The sequence below is a fragment of the Lynx rufus genome, unplaced genomic scaffold (genome assembly GCF_022079265.1).
Source record: "Lynx rufus isolate CCGP_SWC_20201006 ecotype Redwood Valley unplaced genomic scaffold, mLynRuf1.p SCAF_4, whole genome shotgun sequence".
In the NCBI taxonomy this organism is placed as follows: domain Eukaryota; kingdom Metazoa; phylum Chordata; class Mammalia; order Carnivora; family Felidae; genus Lynx; species Lynx rufus.
In genome coordinates this window covers 14,444,333-14,464,109 of record NW_025814856.1, presented here as the reverse complement: position 1 = coordinate 14,464,109, position 19,777 = coordinate 14,444,333, and the positions used below count along the sequence as shown (strand labels likewise).

At 52.5% G+C, this 19,777-nt stretch overlaps 1 protein-coding gene across 1 annotated transcript in view; it reads left to right on the top strand.

Annotated features, from left to right (window-relative positions):
* The window catches only part of CDCP1 (CUB domain containing protein 1), a 54,100-nt gene extending 35,090 nt beyond the window's left edge, over nt 1-19,010 (top strand). Inside the window, exons 4-9 of the mRNA XM_047094801.1 lie at nt 561-929; nt 9,103-9,324; nt 10,759-11,139; nt 13,516-13,881; nt 16,061-16,148; nt 18,596-19,010. Of these exons, the coding sequence (XP_046950757.1) occupies nt 561-929; nt 9,103-9,324; nt 10,759-11,139; nt 13,516-13,881; nt 16,061-16,148; nt 18,596-19,010 (1,841 nt within the window). The remainder of the gene's footprint in view (nt 1-560; nt 930-9,102; nt 9,325-10,758; nt 11,140-13,515; nt 13,882-16,060; nt 16,149-18,595) is intronic.
* The last annotated feature ends 767 nt before the right edge of the window (nt 19,011-19,777 follow it).

Below are 19,777 nucleotides of genomic sequence, written 5' to 3'. Positions count from 1 at the left end.
TGTCTTCTAACCCCGTCACGTTTTCTGTAATTGTGTCGGTGGCTTGCCAGAGGGGGGTGCTAAACTGCTCGGGAATTTTGTGAGCTGAGGCTTAAACGGAGCTGCTGATGAAAATAAAATCACGCAAACTCACAGTTAAATTAGAAACAAAGGTAATACGCGCTCAGAACTCATCACTTCCTAATGATTTCACCACATTTGACGGTTCTCTGTGCTCCTGAGGTTATTTACGCTGACTGTGCCTCTACGGTGGCGACACCATACGGCGACAAGCTACTGCGCGTCTGCTCCCGACTCCACATTCGTGCTTGAAATCAGCCACGGTGCGAGGAAATGGACAGGCGCCCCACGTTAGGGCGCTTTTCTCCCCCTGCTGGGTTGGTAAACACCTCCTCACCCGCCACTGATGTATCCTTAGCGAGGATGAGACCAGACCCAGAGCTCGGGAGCGGAGAGCCGCCCTCCCCTCTTCCTGACCCCATTGCCCACCGGCCACCGACAGCCAGGACAGGGGTCTCATCGCCTCCCGTTTTGTCTCGTTTGGGCCCCGCTCCCTATAGGGCTGTGCATCATCGAATCCGTGTTCGAAGGTGAAGGTTCCGCCACCCTGATGTCTGCCAACTACCCGGATGGCTTCCCTGAGGACGAGCTCATGACCTGGCAGTTTGTCGTTCCCCCACACCTGCGGGCCAGCGTCTCCTTCCTTCACTTCAACGTCTCCAACTGCGAGAAGAAAGAGGAACGGGTTGAATACTATATCCCGGGCTCCACCACCAACCCCGAGGTGTTCAAGCTGGGGGACAAGCAGCCCGGGAACATGGCTGGGAACTTCAACCTGTCTCTCCAGGGCTGTGACCAAGACGCCCAAAACCCAGGGATCCTCCGGCTGCAGTTTCAAGTTTTGGTCCAACATCCACAGAATGAAAGCAGTAAGTGAGCCCCGCTTTCCTTTCCCTCCCCCTCCAGCTCTTTCTTTCCCTCCTGGATAGTCCGCTTGGCGTGAGGTTCCCTTTCTGTTTCTCACCTGTGGCTTCTGGAACACCTGAACTCTGGACCCTGTAAGAGTTTCAGGACGTGCGTTGCCAGGCATTAGGACGGGCTCGCTGGTGAACACCCACTGCGAGAAGCAAATGCAAACTTGCATTCAGGCCAAGTTATTTGTTTTTTTAAGTGTATTTATTTTGAGAAAGAGAGAGAGAGAGAGAGAGAGAAGGTGGGAGGGCCAGAGAGAGATGGGGAGAGAGAGAGGCCCAACCAGGTTCTCCACTGTCAGCGCAGAGTCCGATGTGGGGCTCGAACTCAAAGAACTGCGAGAGCTCGACCGGAGCTGAAACCGAGTCGGACGCTTAACCGACTGAGCCACCCAGGTGGCCCCGGGCTAAGCTGTTGTTGTTGTTTTCACTTTTTTTAATGTTTATTTATTTTTGAGAGAGAGAGAAAGAGCACAAGTGGGGGAGAGGCAGAGGGAGGGAGACACAGAACCCGAAGCAGGCTCCAGGCTCCGAGCTGTCAGCACAGAGCCCGACGCGGGGCTCGAACCCACAAACCATGAGATCACGACTTGAGTCGAAGTTGGACACTTCACCCGCCGAGCCACCCAGGCGCCCCTAGGCTAAGTTGTTTTTAATGAAAGTATTGGGAGGTTACTTTCTGTATCACATGTCTTGACCCTCGATGTGAATCAGGATTCACATTGCACGGCCACCGTCAGCATTAACGAACGAACCCAGTTTTATTGGCTGAGTGCCCCATCCGTACTGTGGGCACACACTCCATGCCAAGCCCTGACCTAAGCAACCACTTACACCGCCTCAGCTAATCCTTATTACAACCCCAGAGGGGAGGCGGGAATTACCCTCAATTACTGCTGGAAAACCAAGAGGCCCAGATTGCTTATAGAACTAGCCCAACGTCACGTAGCTTGTCTGGAGCAGAGCAAGCCCAGAACCCAGAGCCTGTGCTCTAGATCATGCTGAACCCCGAGTGGGGGGTTTACATCGCTCTACACACAGTTACTGAGATGCCACGAACCTAGAAAAGGGGAGTCAGGGCCGGAAGTAGGGGGAGGCCAGGTGCCCAGGTAGCGACATTGAAGGAAGCACCTGCTCTGCGGCACTTACTTGCCCTTCTGGAGGTGCTCACCCTCAGGGTCACGTAAGTACAAGGTCAGCCCCTGAGAGCGAGCGCCTCCTTCAACTTTGCTCCGCGGGGAGGGGCGCAGCTGTTGAAATAAAAGGAGCCTGGGTGGCTCAGTCGGTTAAACCTCTCACCTCAGCTCAGGGCATGATCTCACAGTTCATGGGTTCAAGCCCACATCAGGCTCTGAGCTGACCATGTAGAGCCTGCCTGGGATTCTCTCTCCCCTTATCTCTCTGCCCCTCCCCAACTTGTGCTTTTTCTCTCTCAAAATAAATAAATAAACTTAAAAAAAAAAAGGTACAAGATGAGTTCAGAGTGGAATTAAATGGGAGCATGGTGTTTATTTTAGTAGAGCTGATAAACGTCTGGAAAGTGACAGTGTGGGACCCGCCCGAGGGGCTGCCTCTGGGCGTCTCTGGAAGATGCAACACTACCACATCCATTTTTGTTTTTAAGTTTTTGTATTTATTTTGAGAGAGAGAGAGAGAGAGAGAGCAAGCAGGGAAGGGACAGAGAGAGAGAGAGGGAGAGAGAGAATCCCAAGCAGGCTCCGTGCTGTCATCACAGAGCCGATGCAGGGGCTCGAACTCATGAACCGTGAGGTCATAACCTGAGCCGAAACCAAGAGTTGGACACTTAACTGGCTGAGCCACCCAGGTGCCCCAGCCCCACCGTGTCCTGACCCAAGATGACTTCTGATTTATAATAACCGTGTAGAAGGTGTAGCTGTGTGTGTGTGCGTGTGGTGTGTCCACCGACGTATTTCCATGATCCTACTGTCACAATTTTATCGTCAGAATGTTAAAAACCACCACCCAAGAACGGTGTGGGTTTGAGTTTAGGAGACAGAGAGATTTATCATCTCAGCTATGGTTAAGTGCTGTCGATTTCTTGTATTTCCTGGAACGTCAGCTGAGTTGATCTCTACAACGAATCAGACTATTAAACAGGCTTTCTTCACCATCATCAAGAAGGGTTTGGCTTTAGTTTCGAGGTAAGTAAAGAGTCGCTAGCTGCGGTTTAAAGCTGTTTAGCGGTGTCCCGGCTTCACATAAAGTGGGATCTGCCTCCGTGGACTTGAATCCCAGTTTCCCTACGTGCCGTGGGACTGTGGACAGAGCACCTCACCTTTGTGTGACTCAGTTCCTCAACTTCAAATAGAGAGGGTGGGCCCGCCCTCGTGGGGATGTTTTAAGGATGAAAGGAGGTAACACAGTGCCTGGCAGGTGGTCAGCGCCCTTACGTGTTCTAGATCAAAGACCCAGCGCTTGACCTCAGAGACAGCCTGTAACCCGGAAGAGACATGACTTGCAGGATGCAGGAGGTCACGTCCCAGGAGTTTTCGGGGGTGTGTGTGCCATGGGGCTCAAGGCGGGGAGTGCAGAGCAGGCTGGCAGGATTTCTGGGGGGAGACTCAAGGCAGAGCCTGGCGTTTCCCGTCTACGCAGGAGGCCCCCGGACGTTTGCTGCCTCTCGTTGCCTCCGGAAGGGAGTCTAGTCTGTGTGCTGTTTGTTTCTGCTCTTTCTTGGCCTTGGAAATGAGAAGGAAGAAGCTGTGGGGTTGCTTCAAGACACGGAGTCCCTCGGTAGGAGCCTCTGCCCTTCACTTGACCGCCCTTTGCCCCCGTAGAAGAAACAACTGCCCAGAGCAGAGCCCGCGCCCCAAGAACACACATGTGGGGGGGGTTGCATTCAGCACAATGTTGTATTTATCCGTCCGCACAGCTGTGTCCCACTAACCTCTTCCCAATCAGGAATCTTGTCTCATTCCTCCGTCTTCCTACACCCACCACAGTTTCTGGCACATTCCAGGCCCTTTTGTTTTGGTTTTGGTTTTGGTTTTTTTTTAATCTTTTTTTTTTTAACGTTTATTTATTTTTGAGACAGAGAGAGACAGAGCATGAACGGGGGAGGGTCAGAGAGAGGGAGACACAGAATCTGAAACAGGCTCCAGGCTCCGAGCCGTCAGCACAGAGCCCGACGCGGGGCTCGAACTCACGGACCGCGAGATCATGACCTGAGCCGAAGTCGGCCGCTTAACCGACTGAGCCACCCAGGCGCCCCTGTTTTTGTTTTTTAAGTAGGCTTCATGCCCAGCATGGAGCCCAACGCGGGGCTTGATCCCACAACCCTGAGCTCAAGACCTAAGCTGAGATCAAGAGCCAGATGCCCAGGGGCGCCTGGGTGGCTCAGGGAGCTGAGCGTCCAACTTGGGCTCAGCTCACGATCTCATGGTTCAAGCCCCGCGTCGGGCTCTGTGCTGACAGTACGGAGCCTGCTTGGGATTCTCTCTCCCTCTCTCTCTGCCCCTCCCCCACTCTCTCAACGTACATGCATAAACTTAAAAAAAAAAATCTCTACAGATTCCACAAAAATGATGAGGGGCCTTTATGAAACTTCAGTCAATAAGCTCATCCCCTCAGGGGTTTCCACGGTGTCCGTAAGTAGCAGGTAGTGAAAGGTTGTCTTTTTTTCTTAAGGGGGAGGTGTCTTTCCAAATCTCCAGCTCCGGTGTTCTTTACCGAGAGGAAGCACCTGCTGATTCTCTTGCGGTAGGAAACCTTCCATCAGGATGTAGCCTTGAGCAAATCGGAGGTCTCTTTCAGCCGTAAGTTGGCCAAGGGCACACCTACCCCTCCTCCTCCTGGTGAGGGTGGGGTGAGGCAAGAATTGCGAATGTAAATAGTGACATTTCCATTTCTCCCATCTGTGAGAGGTGAGGGGTGCGCACGTCTATCTTGCTCTGACAGCTGAGGCCCCCTGGGAGCACGTGCCTGAGGCAGCACGTGAATTTACTGTGTCTGCCCTTCGAGTCATTGAAAAAAGATCTTTTAATGTTTATTTTTGAGAGCGAGAGACAGAGAGACAGAGCGCGAGCAGGGGAGGGGCAGAGAGCGAGGGAGACACAGAATCCGAAGCAGGCTCCGGGCTCCAAATTGTCGGCACAGAGCCCGATGCGGGGCTCGAACCCGTGAACCCCGAGATCATGACCTGAGCTGAAGCCGGACGCTCGACTGACCGAGCCACCCAGGCACCCCAACCCCTCAACTTACTTTGAGAGCCAACCAGACTCAGTGTGGAAAGAAGGCGCGTCAGAGGACTAATGAATGAAAGGCATACGCAGAACCAGAGAACCGGCTGCACGCAGCGTGTTAGCACGGAGGCCGGGGGTCTCCTGACGCTCCCCACGATGCAAGGTCTGTCTTGCCCCGGAATCAGGATTGTTCTCCCCAACAAACTCCGCTCTCTGTTTTGGCTTAACCGCTGGGTGTCTCAGTATACAGTGGGTGTCTCTTCCTCAAAGAAAAGAGGAGCTGTGCCGCTGTGGCAACGGCAAGGGTCCGCGAGCACGAGGGGCACTGGAAGCCTCACACGCTGCTGGCAGGAGGGGTAAGAGGGTGCGATCATTTAGGAGAACAATCTGGCAGTTTCTCACAAACTTACACCTACCTATGACCCAGAAATTTCACTCCAGGGTAATTAGCCCAGAGAAACAAAACCGTAAGTCTGCTCAAAGATCTGTAAAAGAATATGTAACAGGGGCGTCTGGGTGGCTCGGTCAGTTAACCGTCTGATTCTTGATTTCAGCTCAGGTCGTGATCTCGCGGTTAGGGGGTTTGAGCCCCATGCGGGGCTCGAACTCACAAACCGCGAGATCACGACCTGAGCTGAAGTCGGTCGCTCAACCCACTGAGCCACCCAGGCTCCCCTTAAATCCTTTTTTTTTTTTAAGTTTATTTATTTATTTTTAGATCGAGAGAAACATATAAATGGTGAGTGGGGGAGGGGCAAAAGGGAGACAGAAAATCGCAAGCAGGCTCCGTGCTGTCAGCACAGAGCCTGACATGGGCCTCGAACCCACGAACCGTGAGATCATGACCGAAACCAAAAGGACTCTTAACCGACAGAGTCACCCAGGCCTCTCTGAAAATTACTTAACCTTTCTAAGCTTCAAAGTTGTAGTTTATAAAATGGAGATAATAGGGGCACCTGGGTGGCTCAGTCCCACTGAGTGGCCGACTTTAGCTCAGGTCATGATCTCCCGGTTCACAGGTTCAAGCCCTGAGTCGGGCTCTGTACTGACAGCTCAGAGCCTGGAGCCTGCTTCAGATTCTGTGTCTCCCTCTCTCTCTGCTTCTCCCCCATTCACACTCTGTCACTCTCTCTCTCTCTCTCTGCCAAGAATAAATACACATTAAAACATTTTTCAAATAAAAAATAAAATGGAGGTAATAAAAGCAGTATTACCTTAAACACATCTCAACTTTGAACTTCCCAAAGGGAAGGTCCTTTTTTTTTTTTTATTTTTTTTTTAATGTTTATTTTTGAGAGAGAGAGAGAGACAGAATGTGATCAAGGGGAGGAGCAGAGAGAGAGAGAGGGAGACACAGAATCCGAAACGGGCTCCAGGCTCTGAGCTGTCAGCACAGAGCCCGACGCGGGGCTCGATCCCACGAACCCCGAGGCCATGACCCGAGCAGAAACCAAGAGTCCTGATGCTCAACTGACTGAGCCACCCAGGCGTCCCCCCCATTGGCTACAGGCTTGGCCACGTGAGTTTGCTTCAACCAATGAGATGTGAGGGGAAATGCGGGTACCACTTCCAAGCAGAAGCTTCAGCACATGTCCTGTGGTTCACCTTTCAAACACCGTCATAAGACCGGGGTGTCGCAGAGGCCTCTCCTTCAGCCTGGATCTCAGAATTAAAAAGACATGCCCCAGAGGGGTGCCTGGGTGGCTCAGATGGTTAAGCCTCTGACACTTGGTTTCACCTCGAGTCATGATTTCACGGTTCATGAGGTGGATCTCCGCATAGAGCTCCGAGCTGGCAGCGCAGAGCCTGCTTGGGATTCTCTCTCACCCTCTCTCTCTACCCCTCCCCCGCACGGGCTCTCTAAATAAATAAATAAATAAACTTAAAAAAAAAAATAATAAAAGACAGGCACCAGAACTGCAGCCAACTCACGATGGATGTATACATTGAATGCAGAATAAATCTTTGGTATTCTAACCCTTTGGATTTCGGGACCACTTGTTACCGCAGCATAACGTAGCCCGAGCTGACCGACACACTCCCTCTCAAGGATATCATGAGGCTTAACCTAACACGTCAGGGACTCTCTGCCATGTGCCAGATATGCAGGTCATGGAGATCCATGAAGTTCACTCTCTGACGGGAAGAACAGGCAAGCAATTGGAAAATGAGGACTTCCCATTAAAGAGAGATCCGCTTCCTTCTTCAGCCACCCTGTCACGGCATTTAAAACATTTCTAAAAGCATAAATCCCAAGGGAAATGACTAATGGAAAGGAAACAATATGCTCACATTTCCCAAACTGGGATGTAGACGGGTAACGGATTCAGCAGACCCAAAAGTGCAGAATCTAATCCCACAGTGGGGAAACTTCCAGAAGAAACTTTCAAAGGCCCAGGAGTTGGCAGCAAGTTACCTCCAGAACTAGGGCTAAAAGCTGGAGGAGCCACTCCAGCCCCAGACCAACAGAAGATAGGAATTTCTTCCCTGGTAAAGGGAAGGTTTTGAACCAGAGATCCTATTTGCATGAATAGGGAGGTCCTAAGCTGAACACAGGGAGCTTGAATAAAAGATTGATGTGCTGACTTTTTTTTAAGTTTATTTATTATTTATTCTGAGAGAGAGAAAGGGGGGCAGGGCGCAGAGAGAGAGACTCCCAAGCAGGCAGCTCAGCACCCGATGCGGGGCTCCGACTCACGAGCCGTGAGATCACGGAAGTTGGGCGCTTAACCGACTGAGCCACCCAGGCGCCCCTAAACGTTTCTTTTTTCTTTTGTAATTTGTGTTTGCTCCACATCTATAAGGCTATTGTCTTTGCTTTGAAGTACCAGTCTAATTTGATTCTTTTGCTAATGGGAGACACTGTTCTCCTGGCCCAGCCAGGAGTGGTTCATCTTTTTCTCACTTGTTGGAAATAATAGCATTTATTAGAGACCACATTATAATATCAATGGGTATAAAATCTATGAATAATGATAATATCTATGAAGAAATATTATATCTATTAATCTTCTATCCCTGAACTAATGGCACACTGCTGCTAATTACTACACATGAGAATATTTATACAGGAGGGGCGCCTGTGTGGCTCAGTCAGTTAAGCATTTCCACTCAGGTCATGATCTCACAGTTCGTGGGTTCGAGCCCCCCATCGGGCTTTGCACTGACAGTGCGGGGCTTGCCTGGGATTCTCTCTCTCCCTCTCTCTCTCTGCCCTTCTCCCTCCTCTCTCTCTCACAAAATAAATAAACTTAAAAAAAAAGAGAATATTTACGCAGGAAAATATTTAAATAAATGATGGCGAATATCACTTGTTCATTCTCAAGCAGCCACTAAATGACCGAATATTTTCAAAGATTCATGAATATGAAAACTACCTGGAAACATAATCAAAGCCGTGTAAAGTAATAAAGGAAAAGCCGAGTATACAATTTTATGTATACTGTACTTTTCCGTAGGTGAAAATGTTCATATGTGTGCGTGTGACCCAGGACCAAGATGAACTTGAAGGAGTAACAGCAGTTAAGCAGTGGTAGAAACTCAGTCCATTATTTTTCTTTTTCAGTTTCTCCTGGAGTTCTTGTATGTTCTCTCTCTCTTTTTTTTAAGTTTATTTTATTTATTTAGAGAGAGAGAGCACAAAACGGGGGGGTGGGGCAGAGAGAGAGGGAGAGAGAATCCCAAGCAGGCTCCACACCAGCAGTGTGGAGCCCGATGCGGGGCTCAGACTCCTGAACCACGAGATCATGACCTGAGCCGAAGCCAGACGCTTGACCGGCTGAGCCACCCAGGCGCCCCTTTGTGTATTCTCTTAATAAAACATGTTTCCAATGCTTCCCAGCCAGGAGAGGTTTGGTGCTAATTTTTGCCCTGTCCGCCGGGTGGCCGCTGACCCGTGCCTCAGACCTGTTTTCTCTTTGCGGTTTCAGATAAAATCTACGTGGTCGACTTGAGCAACGAGCAAGCCATGTCGCTCACCATCGAGCCGCGGCCCGTCAAGTTCAGCCGCAGGTTTGTCCCCGGCTGCTTCGTGTGTCTGGAGTCTCGGACCTGTAGCACCAACCTCACCCTGACCTCCGGCTCCAAACACAAGATCTCCTTCCTTTGTGATGACCTGACTCGCCTGTGGGTGAACGCCGAGAAGACCATAAGTACGTCCCCTTGGTTGGCGCTCCTCTGGGGCCGTGGGTGGCTCTCCCTGCCCCTCCCCATCTTCTCCATGGGGTCCACTGGGTAGGCTATAGACAGTCTGATCAGAAATGTCCCCTGCAGGGGCGCCTGGGTGGCTCAGTCGGTTAAGCGTCCGACTTCGGCTCAGGTCACGATCTCGCGGTCCGTGAGTTCGAGCCCCGCGTCGGGCTCTGGGCTGATGGCTCAGAGCCTGGAGCCTGCTTCCGATTCTGTGTCTCCCTCTCTCTCTGACCCTCCCCCGTTCATGCTCTCTCTCTGTCTCAAAAATAAACTTAAGAAAAAAAAAAAAAAAAAGAAATGTCCCCTGCAGTACAGAATAGGCAGGGGCGACCAGAAGAGGTAGAGATGTGCCCCTCTCGGACCAGAGCCTCTGCTACATCGGTGTCCTTCAGAAGTACACTACGTCCCCACGTCCCTGTTTGTCTCCTCTGCCCAGCCTTCCAGAATCCCTCGTGAGATCCTCTCCTCTGTGTAGCCTTCCCCAGCCTCTCCCATCCCCATGTCCCCACCTCCACGCTCACTGTGCACTTAGCACCCCTTGCGGGAGACCGAGCGTCTGGAGGTCAAGAACTGTGGCTTATTCCGTTGTTTCGGTCCCTTGAGCCCCTGGTGGTGCTGCACACGTATTAGTCACCTAATAAATGTTTGACGGTTGGAGGGCAGCGAAACACATAGTCCCCTCCCCCCGCTGGGCCACCATGACCTTCGACGTGGATGCTCTCCGAGTTTCCGCAGACGCAGCAGCCGAGGCCACAGGACGCAAAGCAGCCTGGGACACGGGCTAACGTCTCCCCAGTTCCAGCCCTGCTCTGACCACTGCACAAAACTACCCGCCCACGGTCATGGACGCTGGGACGAAGGTCTGGGTGGAGGGAGAACCTATATGCCCTGCCCATACTTAGCATCGGAGACTCAGACCCACAAAAGAGACGCTGGCAAACAAGAACAGAACATTTCCGCCCCAAATACTCCCCAGAAGCGGGTCTGCCGGTTTAGGGAAGAGTAAGAATCTGGGGCGCCTGGGTGGCTCAGTCGCTTAAGCGTCCAACTTCAGCTCGGGTCATGATCTCGTGGTTCACGAGTTCGAGCCCCACGTCGGGCTCTGTGGCGACAGCTCGGAGCCTGGAGCCTGCCTCGGATTCTGTGTCTCCCTCTCTCTCTGCCCCTCCCCTGCTCTCTCTCTCAGAAATAAACATTAAAAAAAATGTTAAAAAGAATGTGAGGGGGCGAGAGGGGCAGCTGGAACAGGAGCATCAGGGAGCCAGGAGTGGAGGACAGAGCACGAGAGGAGAGACCAAAGGGAAAAGCAAGAGAGCCTGGGCGGCCTTGAGGGCAGGGCAGGATGCACCTGCTGGTCTCCTCCCTGCCTGGTGCCACGAGCTCTTCTCTTCCAGGCTGCATGGACCACCGGTACTGCCCCAGGAGGCCCTACTCCCTCCAGGTGCCCAGGGACGTCCTCCAGCTGCCCGTGCAGCTGCACGACTTCTCCTGGAAACTGCTGGTACCCAAGGACAGGCTCAGCCTGGCATTGGTGCCGGCCCAGAAGCTGCAGCAACACACGCCCGAGAAGGTCTGCAACACCAGCTACAGCTACCTGGTGGCCAGCACGGTCCCCGGCCAGGACCTCTACTTCGGCTCCTTCTGCCCCGGAGGCTCCATCCAGCACATCCAGGTGAAGCAGAACGTCTCCGTGACCCTCCGCACCTTCGCCCCCAGCTTCCAACAAGAGGCCTCCAGGCAGGGCCTGACCGTGTCCTTTATCCCCTACTTCAAAGGTGAGGACGTCTCCCTCTGTGTCCCCATCTCCCTGCCCCTTGCTTGTCTGGGCATCCCTCTTCTGTTGGGTGGGCGATCGCCTTCATGAAGTTGTCAACTCGAAGGGAAGGGGCAGCTGAGTGGCCAGGTCCTGGCGCAAGAAATGTGACAGACTGGGGAGCCCTCCTCCTGACTCTACCGTTAGCCTCGTGTGGAAAATTCCGGGAGGTAGAAATAAGTCTCTGACAGCGGGAGGTGACGGGTGGCGGGCAGAAGAACAAATCATCAGGTTCAAGTCTGAAAGTTTATTTATTTTGAGAGAGAGAGGGAGAGAGTGCAGGCAGGGGAGGGGCAGAGAGAAAGGGAGAGAATCCCAAGCAGGCTCTGCACTTGGAAGGCTCAATCTCCTGAACCTTGAGATCACGACCTGAGCCAAGATCAAGAGGCAGATGGACACTTAACCAACTGAACCACTCGGGCGCCCCAACCAAGACTTTTGTCTGAAGTTCACTTCGTACTTTGTTCCCGGAGGCCTGAGTGGGGAGGGAGAAGAATCTTTGGCCATAAGATTAAGGTCAGCCTTAGGGCACCTGAGTGGCTTAAGTGGCTTATCCAGAGTTGGCTAAGCATCCGACTTTGGCTCAGGTCCTGGTCTGCAAGTTCGAGCCCCGCATTGGGCTCTGTGCTGACAGCTCAGAGCCCGGAGCCTGTTTCAGATTCTGTGTCTCCCTCTCTCTCTGCCCCTCCCCCACTTTTGTGCACTCTCTCTCTCTCTCTCTCTCTTTCTCCATCTCTCTGTCTCAAAAAACAAATAAACCTTTTTAAAAATTAAAAAAAAAAAAAAAAAGATTAAGGTCAGCCCAGGCTGCCAGATCTCTCCAAGGCTACCCGAGAAACCCCTTCTGGGGGCTCTTTGAAAACAAGACATACTCCGTGCAGTGTCAATGCTGGGGTTTTATCTCACGTGAAGGCCAAGAATGAATCCAGTTATGTGTCGGAGGCTCTTCAGCTTTGCAATTCTCCCATTCTTCCCAGAACCCCAAGTGGGTTTTTCTTTTAATATTTATTTATTTATTTTTGAGAGAGACAGAGAGGGCACAGGCGAGGGAGGGGGAGAGAGCGAGGGAGACACAGAATCCCAAGCAGGCTCCGGGCTCTGAGCTGTCAGCACAGAGCCCGACGCGGGGCTCGAACCGTGATACCGCGACCTGAGCCAAAGTTGGACGCTTAACCACCCAGGCGCCCCAGAACCTGAAGCGTTTTCGTCTCTGAAACAGAAATCGCTGTTTACCAGTCCCGCTGGGAGCAGCGCGTCGGGTGGACGTTAGTTAGCTGGAGGGCGTTTCTGAAAGGAAGCTTCCAGAGACAACCAGCGGTTTGGCAAAGGAGCCTCTTTTTTTGTTGTTTGTTTGTTTGGTTGGTTGGTTGGTTTTGTTCAAGATCTGAGCACCTGACCTGAGACTCTAACCTTGTGCTGACCAGTACTCGCTGGCCACGTGTGGCAATTTATATTTAAATTAATAACAAAATTAAAAATGTAGGTCCTGTCACATCAAGCACTTTTCCGGCCTTCCACAACGCTCATGGCTGTGGCTCTGCCCCCGGATGGTATAGATAGAGGCACCCAGGAAATATTGTAGGTTCGGTTCCAGTCGACTGCGATAAAGCAAGTGAAATGAGTTTGGTTTCCCAGCGCATGTAAAAGTTATATTTACACCATACTGTGGTCTAAGATAAATAAAAATAAGATTTTTGTAAGCAAAAAAAAAAAAAAAAAAGTTGTTGCTTAAAAAATGCTAACCATTGGGGCGCCTGGGTGGCTTACTCGGTTAAGCACCCGACTTCGGCTCAGGTCACAATCTCACAGTTCGTGAGTTCGAGCTCCGTGTCGGGCTCTGTGCTGACAGCTCAGAGCCCGGAGCCTGCTTGGGATTCTGTGTCTCCCTCTCTCTCTGCCCCTCCCCAGCTCGCACTCTGACTCTATCTCTTTCAAACGTAAATAAACGTTAAAAAAACATTTAAAAAAATGCTAACCATCGTCTGAGCTTCCCGCAAGTTGTAATCGCCGATCACAAGATCGCCGTAACAAACACAATAATGAAAAAGTTTGAAACGTCGCGGGAATCACCAAAATGTGACACAGAGACACAGAGTGAGCACATGCTGTTGGAAAAATGGCGCCACAGATTTGCTGGTCGCAGGGTTGCCACGTTTTTCAATCTGTAAAAAACGCAGGATCCGCGAAGTGTAGCAAAATGAGGTGAGCCTGTGAGAAACCGCAGAGAGCTCTGTTGGACGACGCTAGTCCAGGCACTTGAACGTCCTCTCCTCTGTCGTTTTCCCCTCTGTTTGGGTTCAGTGACACATCTGTGTGGATTCTCTCCCCTTTCCTGCAGAGGAAGGCGTTTTCACGGTGACCCCAGACACAAAAAGCAAGGTCTACCTGAGGAGCCCTAACTGGGACCGGGGCCTGCCGTCGCTCACCTCAGTGTCCTGGAACATCAGTGTGCCCAGCGGCCAGGTGGCCTGCCTGACCTTCCTCAAGGAGCGGACCGGCGTGGTCTGCCAGACGGGGCGTGCATTCATGATCATCCAGGAGCAGCGGACCAAGGCCGAGGAGATCTTCAGCCTGGAGGACGAGGTCCTCCCCAAGCCAAGCTTCCACCACCACAGCTTCTGGGTCAACATCTCCAACTGCAGCCCTGTGAGTGGCAAGCAGCTGGACCTGTTCTTCTGGGTGTTGCTTACCCCAAGGACTATGGGTAAGGGCCTGCAAGGTCTTGTGCGGGTGGCGGTGGACGGCAGATGGGCAGCCGAAGCCTGGGGGGCAAGCCTGGGAGGGAGTCAGAAGACATGGATTTGAGTGCTGGCTGTCCATGTCTCTGTCAGCTTTTGCATCAGCAGTGCTGCGTAACAAACGGCCCCGGCACTCAGCGGCTTAAAAACAGCCGTTTGTTATTGCTCACGCGTTGGCTGGGCGGTTCTGGTCTGAGCTGGGCTTATCCGGGTTCAGTCACTCATGCACCCGTGGGCAGCTGCACAGAGCTAGAGGACTTTGCCGAGCTTGGCCGCACACTCTCACAAGTCTGGGGCCCAGCCGCAATTAGCTGGGACGCTTGGGTTCCTTGGCTCTCCTCCCCACTGTCCCTTTCACTCCAGCCTGGGCCTTGTTCTCACGGCAGAAGCAGAGAGATCCAAGAGAGTCTGGGGGAAGCCTACAAGGTCTCTTGATGCTTGGGTTAGGAACTCATACACCATCCCTCCTGGAATTCTTTTGCCCTGCCCAAAGTCAAGGGGTGGACCAAACGACTCCACTTCTCGGTGGGAGGAGCCGCAAGGGTCACGTAGTAAAAGACATCGTTCAGGGAGTGGGGAGAACTAGTACGTTTTTATTGTCCGTCTGTCACGGTCATTTACCATTAATCTCTCTCTGACAACTGGGGAAGTGTCTTCACTCCCCTGACCTTCCTGGTCTGTAGAGGGTGGATGGTAATAACTACCTCAGAGAAATATCAGTGGGAATTTCACGCTGGGGATTCACATGCAGGGACCTGGAAAGTGCGACACAGATGTTTGGTGTTGGCATTTTTTTCCAAGTCCGGTGAAGCCCTAGAAAATGCCCTCAGGGGCAGGTCTCGTGCTCAGAGTTGCAGAATCCGCTGAAGGGTTCCCAGCGAGGAGACACATGTGCGGCACGGCCAACGTGATGGGGCCACGTTTGCCTTTATTCCAAGATAGTCACCGAGCACCACAGAGTGTTAGAACCAGGAGGGACCGTGGAGGTGGTTTCTCCCGGCCCCTTCCTTCCCTCTCTGGAGGTCAGAGAGACTGCGTGTCTGCCCAAGCCACACGGCTGATCAGCAGCAGGAGAACTGGGGGGAACCAAAAACCACAAGCGAGAAGCTCTGTCATACTCTCAGCTCAGCTCCCAGGTTTGCTGACTCTCTCACATTCATTTTCTGTCATTAACTTCTATTTCTTTCTCTTTTTTAAGTTTATTTAAGCCATCTCTACACCCAATGGGGGGCTCAAACTCACGACCCCAAGATGCAGAGCTGCACGCTCCTCTGACCGAGCCCACCAGATGCCCCATTTATTCCTCTTTCTCTCTTAACCTCACCTTTCGTTTTCTTGGTAAACAAGCAAGAAATGCTAAATCCCTGCTCAGCGTGGGTCTCCCTGTCTGATTTATTTTCTTTCTTCTTATACAGCTGTAGGAAAAGAATAGCGTAGATGAAACAACCCTGTCCTGAACACCTTCACTGCTGACTTTTGACTCCCTGCTTTCCCTCCACCCCCTCTGCTCTCCTCTCTCACATAGGCTGAGGCGACCCGGTAGATACACCCAGGGGTAGGCCCAGCGTAGCCTTTGGAGTGGATCTGGTAGGGCCCCCAGTTTGTTTTAGTTACCTATCACCGTGTAACAAACAGCCCCGAGATTTAGTAGCTGAGACAATGCACCATTTTGCTTGCCCGCAATCCTGTGGGTCAGGAATTTGGACAGGACACGGCAGCGTGGCTCTTCTCTGCTCTTGTCTGGGATGGTTCACCTGGGGACAGATGTCTGGAGCCTTAGTAGTCACCTTCGGCCAGGTTCCCTGGTATATGTTCCTCACGGAGTCTCCACATGGCTGGCTTGGGCTTCCTCACAACATGGTGGCCTCAGCGTCGTCAGACTTCTTCTGTGGCGTCTGACTGGCTTGTCCTCAGACAGGAAGTGCAAGATGTTGCCAGGCCTCTAGAAGGCTTCAGAACCGGCGAGTCAAGAAGAGTCGAGAAGGGGGGAAATAGGGTCCTGTCACTATGAGGAGCAGCGTGTGTGTATGGGGGGCGGGGGAAGGAAGGGATGGCGGCCATCTCTGGAGACCGTCTCCTCCGGTTGATCGTCGACCCGACGCCCCCGCGTCTCCTCATCCCTCTCCCTCGTGTCTCTGCTCACAGACCTGACTGTCATCATCACGGCGATCGTGGGAGGTGGCGCCTTGCTGCTGTTTGCCCTCGGACTCATCATTTGCTTCGTGAGAAAGAAGTAGGTGGAATTTCTCAAAACTGTCTTCAGCTGCCCTGACGCCTCCTTAGATCCCACAGACCAGAGCTGTCGTGAATTACGGATTTCTTTCCTTACTCCCGGTTTCTCTCCTGAGGATCGGTGTTAGATAATATTGTTTGGAGGGGACGGGGCGGAAAAAAACAGAAAACACGGCTGGTGACACTTTGGCCTGCAGTTTTTTACACAGCTGCCTCAGCACAAGTCAGCTGTGAATCATGTACTGTCTGCTCATCACACGGTGGCCATCACCGGGGTGACCTTAGCAGGAAAACCATCACGTCGGCCCCGCCAGACCGGGCCTCTGAGCCTGTGTCCTCTGTCCCCTTGAGAGCAAACGTACGCTGCCCCCCCCCCCCGGCGTGTTCTCCTCCGGTTTCTTAAACTATTTTATGTCTGTTTATTGGACTCCAGACAGGCACCAAAAAGCTAGCCCTGTGGGCGAGAGGAAGGAAGACCCAGTTATCTGACTCAGTCTCCCCTCCCTCCCCCTCAGGGTGACGGCTGCTGTTTCACGAAAGGGAAGCGTTGACCTTTTTAGACCTAATACACGCTGCTACCAGATTTGATCAGTTCTGCTCGTATTTCTGACGAAAGCCGTGAGGAAGGGGGGGAAATTGCTTTCCTTAGCACGACTCAACCTTCCAACAAGCCAAAACGAAATTTTTTTTTTATTAACTGGGGCCATGAGCACACAACCGAAATTCCTGACCAACAGTGAGACTGTCCAGAAATGTCTCTGCTGATGAGGAGGGGGCTGCCCACGGCCGATCCGGGGAAACACCTCTTCTCCATGAGATGGGATTGTATATATATCGCACGGGGAGAAAGGACTTCTTTTCGTGAATCATCGATTCATGGTTTCTCTAGGAAGCTTCCTTGTCTGGGGTGCAGTCTCTTCCACCCAGACCAGAAAGCTCCGTGTTAACACTGGTTCAGGAGGGAACCGGGCGACGAGAGGGTCCAGCTTCTGGCCTGAGAATCGCTAGCCCCGGCCTTGCGGTGGGGGAGGCCACCAGCTGTAGGAGGGCAGGGAGGTTCTGCAGTGAGAATGACGGCCTCCTGGACATTGGGGACCGTGCACGGTGCTGGGGATGCAACAGTGAGCAGGACAGAGTCTCTCCCACCGCCCGGTGTGGGGGCAGAGGGACGAAATGAAGGACCAGATTCAGAACTGCCTAAAAAGAGCGTTCGTGGAGAGCATCGAGGCTCTGCGAAGCACGAATGAGGGGCGTCCGTCTCAGGGCTTCAGGCTGGAGCCTTCGGAACCCATCAGTCCAGCCAGACACGCGGTGTTACAAGCTAAATGTACTAGATTATTTTTTTATCTCAGAAAAGGACAGAGAGCCTGTCCACAGTTAGTGAGCCGCCAGCCTGTGCGTTATACGGTCCATTATGTTAATTGGGCTAATGTCCTCCATTTGAATCACTGGTCAGCTAAAAAGCCAGCGTCCCCTGCTTTTGGCTCGTGGCGATGGAGGGCGAAGCTTTGTTTTCCGTGGCGGCGAGTGCTAATGCCCGTCCACGCCCAAGGACCAAAGAACATTACAAACCAAAGGTTAATGGTGTTACCGAGGAGCTCTGGCGTCCCGGCCTAAATGCTGTTTTCTTTTGAGCTCTTTCCCCTTATGCAGCTTCCTGCATAAGGAAGGGACTGGATCCCTCTGCTAATACTGACTTCCATTGTCCCCGGCTCCAGCTAAAAACTAGGATACAGCCTTCCATCCTGAGTCTCCTATGTCCTATCCTTGAGAATGCAGACGGTCAGGGTTCTACCCATGCAAAGGAGGGGTGAAGCCTTAAGCTACGGGAAGGACTGAGTCGTAGAGGGTTGGCCTGGGCATGACCGCACCTGATGTGGTCGGGGTGGGGCACGGCCCTTTCTCGTAGGACAGAGGGGAGCTGGTTGTCAGATGTTTCCACCCCGGGCTACTGCGCATTCGCCGAAGCACATCCAAGCGCAGACAGTGTTAAAACGGGCACTGTCTCCACCACCCTGTTTCCACTGTGAAGACTGGAGACAAAAGCTCCTCCCTTTTTTTTTTTTTTTAATGTTTATGTATTTATTTTGAGAGTGAGAGAGCATGTGAGCAGGGGGAGGGGCAGAGAGAGGTGAAGACAGAATCCCAAGTGGGCTCCACACTGTTAGCACAGAGCCCGATGCGGGGCTCGATCTCACAGACCGTGAGATCATGACCTGAGCCGATATCAAGAGTCAGATGCTTAACCGACTGAGCCCCCCAGGCGCCCCAGAAGCTGGTCCCCTCTAAATTCTAAGGACAGGAGTTTCCACTTCAAGGACCGAGGGATTTGAGAGACTTGGGGGAGACGTGTGGGAACCCCAAAGTGCCCGAGTTCCGGTAGGGGCTCTACAAATGGAACACAGCTAAGGTCGTTTCCTTCCTGCCCTGTTCCCTTTCTGCCGGTAGGAAAAAGAAGACAAGCAAAGGCCCATCTGTAGGCATCTACAACGGCAACATCAACACCCAGATGCCGATGCAGCCAAAAAAGTTTCAGAAGGGACGAAAGGACAGTGACTCCCACGTGTATGCAGTCATCGATGACACCATGGTATATGGCCATCTGTTGCAAGATTCCAACGGCTCCTTCCTACAGCCAGAGGTGGATACCTACCGGCCGTTCCAGGGACCCACGGGGGACTGCCCTCCCTCCCCACCCCTCACAGTCTCCAGGACCCCGACTGCAAAGCTGACCGTAGACGAGCCATCCCCCAGCTTCCCTGCTGAGTCTGAGAGTGAACCATATACCTTCTCCCACCCCAACAACGGGAACACAGACATTCCCTTGCTGGACACCCATGAGCCCACGGAGCCTGGGGAGTAACCTGGACCCATCCCAAAGACTTTTGCTGAAAGCGGGGCACTGAGACACCCTTCAGGGGTCTCCAGCAGAAACCCTAAAGAGGAGTTTTATGGAAGGAACAGCAGGAGGTTTTACTGGACGCCACCAACCCCTGATTTCCAAGCGGGCTTGTTCCGACAATGGGACGTTGAAAGTGATGAACGCCTACCTGGATACAGCCGTCCCAGTCCGTATCCTTCTGAAGCCAGGTTGGGTTGTAAACCAGCCGTAAGGAGAGGGGAGGGCTGTGAGTCACCCCGTACGAGGTTGTAATGAGCTCTGGGTCTGGATTTGGAACTCTTCAGGGCGACAATACTGATCCCTAGGAGCCCATCCAAGGTCCCTGCTCCCCCTGGAGCCCCCTGGATGAAAAGGACGATGTGCCTTATTATTATTATTTATTTGGGGGTCCTGTGTATTTAAGAAGTCGAAGGTATGACCACGCAGCTCTTTTCACCTGACGTAGTGACAGCTCACGCTCACTGGTTGGATGGCTGGGTTTTGACTTCTCCCGACCACTAGATAAACATGTACCTGTTCCCTGGAAGATGGGAATGATTTGCGATCTGTCCAGCCAGGAAAGGGTGTGCATGTTTGAGGGCACTGACACTTACCTGCTTTGACAAGAGGCTTCATGGTTCTCTTGCTCTGCTCGTGGTCATCCTCACTGTCCTTCAGTCCCAGAAGGAAGAGAAATTTCCTTGAGTTGCCGTGGGTGGCTGTCCCAGCTCCAGCCGTACTTCGGTATT